Source organism: Echinops telfairi, unplaced genomic scaffold, assembly GCF_000313985.2.
Source record: "Echinops telfairi isolate 266 unplaced genomic scaffold, ASM31398v2 ScPeMD7_7469;HRSCAF=8507_1, whole genome shotgun sequence".
Taxonomy (NCBI): Eukaryota; Metazoa; Chordata; class Mammalia; order Afrosoricida; family Tenrecidae; genus Echinops; species Echinops telfairi.
In genome coordinates, this window is record NW_022111373.1 from 57,948,871 (window position 1) to 57,953,382 (window position 4,512).

The 4,512-nt window shown below is 39.6% G+C and overlaps 1 protein-coding gene across 1 annotated transcript in view; it reads right to left on the minus strand.

Moving 5' to 3' along the window:
• The window catches only part of ADGRV1 (adhesion G protein-coupled receptor V1), a 675,247-nt gene that overhangs the window by 450,958 nt on the left and 219,777 nt on the right, over window positions 1-4,512 (minus strand). The window contains exon 57 of the mRNA XM_045285199.1: window positions 1-91. Within this exon, the coding sequence (XP_045141134.1) occupies window positions 1-91 (91 nt within the window). The remainder of the gene's footprint in view (window positions 92-4,512) is intronic.

Consider the following 4,512-nt stretch of genomic DNA (forward strand, 5'->3'; position numbering starts at 1 on the left):
CGATTGATATCAGCTGTATTATGAAATGCTTGTCCCCTTCCAACACAGCATCTTGAAGTGCGTGTAATACAATGGTCTTCTGGGACTCAGTCTATAGCAAAGCAGAGAAGAATATATTAGCCAAAGCCTAATTTTAAATGTTGTTATTGGAAGACCAACACTTATGTCCACATGTAGCTGTCTAAGGGTGTCTTTTTTATTTTTGCTTGAAAAAATGTGGGTTGTTTTTAAAGAGAATTGTTGTTTTAAAATTAGGCCTGACCATAAATAATATTTAAGTTCTTAATTTGAAATAAAAAGAGGTAAGAAAAATTTTAACAAAACTTGTTCTTTATGAATTATATTGTGTTCATCCAAATTATACACCAAACTGGCTGGGCCAAGATTCCCAATGATTTGGCAGTTACGTAAAGATATGCTTTGGCAGGTGTAAGTATTCATCCTCATGATGTGATCTGATGTGATCAGCCAATCGGTTGCAAGGGGATTCGGGTAGGATACACCTGGCCAATTTTTCCAAGGAACAGTTGTGAGGGAGGCACAGGACTGTGCAGGGCTTCGTTCTGTTGTGCATAGGGTCACTATGGGTCGGAGCCGATTCGATCACACTTAACAACAGCAATAATACAACACTTTTACTAAGATCAAAGACTTCTTGTGATGAACAGGACAGTTCTCTGTGATATGGTCTACCATGTCTTTTATTTTATATAAAAAAGACAAAAAGAGAAAAGTGTGCAGAGAAAGAGTGACAACAATTGCTTGAAACGATGGAACTGAACTAGTCCCTTTGCTAATGTCCATGCACAGGGTCCAGTGAGAGGACCTTGGGATAGATGAATTTAAAAAGAGTAGGACCATACAGACCATCCTCGCCAATTTCCTGAGTAGAAGCACCATCTACCTCCCCCGGGTTTGGTCCAGAGGATGCAGAGCCTCCCAGGAGCGAGGTATTATCACAAGCCTTCCTCCTTGGTAGAGTACATTTTTATGATGCACATTTTTTAAATGTATACGGTGAAGTGAAATTACCTGGTATGGCTCTCGTATCCATTGCCTTTGTAACTCCCATCAAATGATGGGGTCAAGTCATGTAAATAAAGTTTGGGACCTCTTAATAGAGGGCAATAGTTAGTGGTACCATTCCACTGGGTAGGTAAGCCATTGCAGAAGTAGGAGCAGAGAATCCTGGGACCAAAATAAAGATGACTGGGGAATGAAGCATGACTGAGACCCCAGTGCAGGGAGGGAACAGAGGAGCAGCACCAAGACCTGGAAGTAGAATGTGGAGCTTTCTGAACCAAAAACCCAAGTAAACCTGAAGTATCTTTGGGCAAAAGGCTGGTTTGTACAGTGGGATGCATTTGTCAGTGCTAATGGAGCTTCTGTAACACTTGCCCCAGCAGGGAAAGGGATCACGTGATCGAGAGGCTGAAGACCAGGGAGAGACATGCCTGCCAAACTGGCCTAGCAGAGGCACTGTGGAAAAAAGAACGGCATTCTTCACAGTGTACAGCCATGAGTTTCCTGACAAATCCCGTAACTGTGGGTCTCGTCTGGGAGTTCTGGTCAGAGCATAAGATTATCGAATGTAGCAGAGAAGTAGAGTTCTCTGGGCACGATTGTTACTGTCAGATTAAGTACACCATGCAGGAGGGTGGAGGAATTTTGACTTCTGTTTCGTATAAAGATGGATTCTCCTTCCCCCTCCCTTCTGTAGCCAGAGGAGTTGAGGGAGGGCTTCCGTGCCATTTCTTCACTGTAAGTGTATTTGTATTTAAAATATCTATGTTTATATGTAATGTTTCTAACCCCAAAAGACAAATAAAGGTCAGATTTCTAATAATACTGATAACAAAAGGCAATAATAATAAACATTTTAAACTTTTTAAATTTTCTTATAATTTAAAAATAATGTATTCAACTTAATGTCAGAACCATCCTAGAAAAGAAACACATGATCAATTGAGGACCACTTGTATATTCATTATTAGTAAAGTCTATGCACTAATATAACATTTCAATGAATAGCCTTGTACATGATTCTTAGCACATACAAATATATAGTAATTTTTATGAAGTGCTATTGCCTTTACTTATATTCAGATTCCTTTCACTATCATGTAGCTTTTCATATTATGTAATTTCCATTTCTTAAAAAAAAATCAGTAGTAGGAAAATGTATAAGGGACTGCAAAATTTTCGGAAGAGTGCCATTATCTTTCTCTTTTTTTGTGGGGGTGGAGCTTTCTTTTTTTTTTTAAATCATTTTATTAGGGGCTCAAACAACTCTTATCACAATCCATACACACATCAATTGTGTAAAGTGCATTTGTACATCATTCTCAAAACATTTTCTCTCCCCTTAAACCCCCGGCATTAGGTCCTCATTTTTCCCCTCCCCTGTCCCTCATGAGCCCTTGATAGTTTATAAATTGGTATTTTGTCATATCTTGCCCTGTCCGACGTCTCCCTTCACCCACTTTTCGGTTGTCTGTCCCCCAGGGAGGAGGTCACATATAATTCCTTGTAATCGGTTCCCTCTTTCCTACCCACTCTCCCTCTACCCTCCCTGTTTCGCCACTCACACCACTGGTCCTGTAGGGCTCATCCGCCCTGGATTCCCTGTATTTCCAGTTCCTATCTGTACCAGTGTACCTCCTCTGGTCTAGCCAGACTTGCAAAGTAGAATTCGGATCATGGTAGTGGGAGCGGGGAGGAAACATTTAGGAACTAGAGGGAGTTCCATTATCTTTCAAAAAGTTTTTCATGAACTTTTTCAAGCCCCCTTGTAGATAATTTCTAATGACAATTCCCAATCAAATTTTGTAGCACAACTGATATAAGTGGTACTAAAAAATGTTCTGGGACTAAACAGTGGTGAGAATGTTTCATGGGGGATTATGTTAAGAAAATTCAAAGAGCTAGTTTCTCCTATTGGAGATTCATAACCCATAAAAGTATATTAAAAGTTGTAGCCCTGTGCCTCCCCTATGCAACCATGATTTACAGAAATGTAATTGAATATGGAATCTTTTATTTTGTTAAAATTCAAAACAGTTACTACCATTGTATAGAAGTGCAGAGTAGTTATTTAGGATTACCTCTTTAGGTATTCTCAGGAAATTTAAAAAAAATTAAAACAACCTGAATTTATCATCCCTTCCATGTGCCCCCTTCTGAAAGGGAGTGATTATCTTACAGGTGGGTTTTAGGTCTCTACTATATCCCCACCACTTCACATGGATTTAGTTGCTTATTTTTGACCGTCTGATACCTTTTTTCTGTCAATACTTCATGATCATACAGATTGGTGTGCTTCTTCCATGTGGGCTTTGTTGCTTCTGAGCTAGAGGGCTGCTAGTTTGCATACAAGCCTTTAAGACTCCAGACGCCATATCTTTGACTCGCTGGGCATCATCAGCTTTGGCCACCACATTTTGCTCATGCATGATAAATCCAGGGTGTGGTACAGCACTGATGAAACACATAACTATCCTCAGGTCTTTAATATTTCCTCCCCTTAGTATTATGGATTTCTTTGTTTTACCTCATTAATCATGTTACACTTGTGTATGTTCACTTGTATAATTAAGATCATTGGAATAACAGAAATGTGAGTGAAAGGAGACAATGGACACTGTAAGTTACAAAATAATAATAACAATATAATTGATCAAGGATTCACAAGGGGGCAGAGTGGGGAGAAGAGAAGCAGGGGAAAGAGGAGCCTATACCAAGGGCTCAAGTAAAAAGAGCATCTTTTGGAAATGGTGATTTCAACATATGTACAAATATGCTTGATACAATTGATGCATGGAATGTTGTAAGAGCTGTAAGAGCCCCCAATAAAATGATTTATTAAAGTTAAAAAATGCATACACTCTGGATAATCTTGAGGGAAAAAAGATCATTTGATAGATGAAAGCCAAATAGATAACCCTTTTGAAGCAGGAGCAGGAATAACTGTTCCGAGAGAAAAGGACGTGAGGGAGGGCGAGGAGGGGAGGAGGGAGCTGACAGCACGGGTGACTGTATAACCCCACTCGAGAGAAGCGAACAACAGAATTGTACATAAATAGATATACTGGATGGTATAAGATGTGGCAAATAAGTAAATAAGCAAGGGTTCCTGGGACGGGGTAGTTATGGGGAGGGAGGTGATAAAGAGGAGCTGATATCACGGAATTCAAGAAGAGAGAAAATGTTTTTAAAATGACTGTGGTGGCAACTGTACAATACCACCAATGTGATTGAACTATGGAATGCTATGTTATCTGTAAGAGCTCCCGATAAAATAATTTTTTTAAATGTAAAAACCCAACCTCTTTGAAATGTAAAGCCCTTTAATTTTTTAATTGTGCACTCTAGAAAAAGAGTTTAGCTTCACTGTATTGAGGTTGAGGGAGGGGGGAACAGGGAGGGAGGGGAAAATGAGGACCTAATGCCGGGGGCTTAAGTGGAGAGGAAATGTTTTGAGAATGATGAGGGCAATGAATGTACAAATGCGCT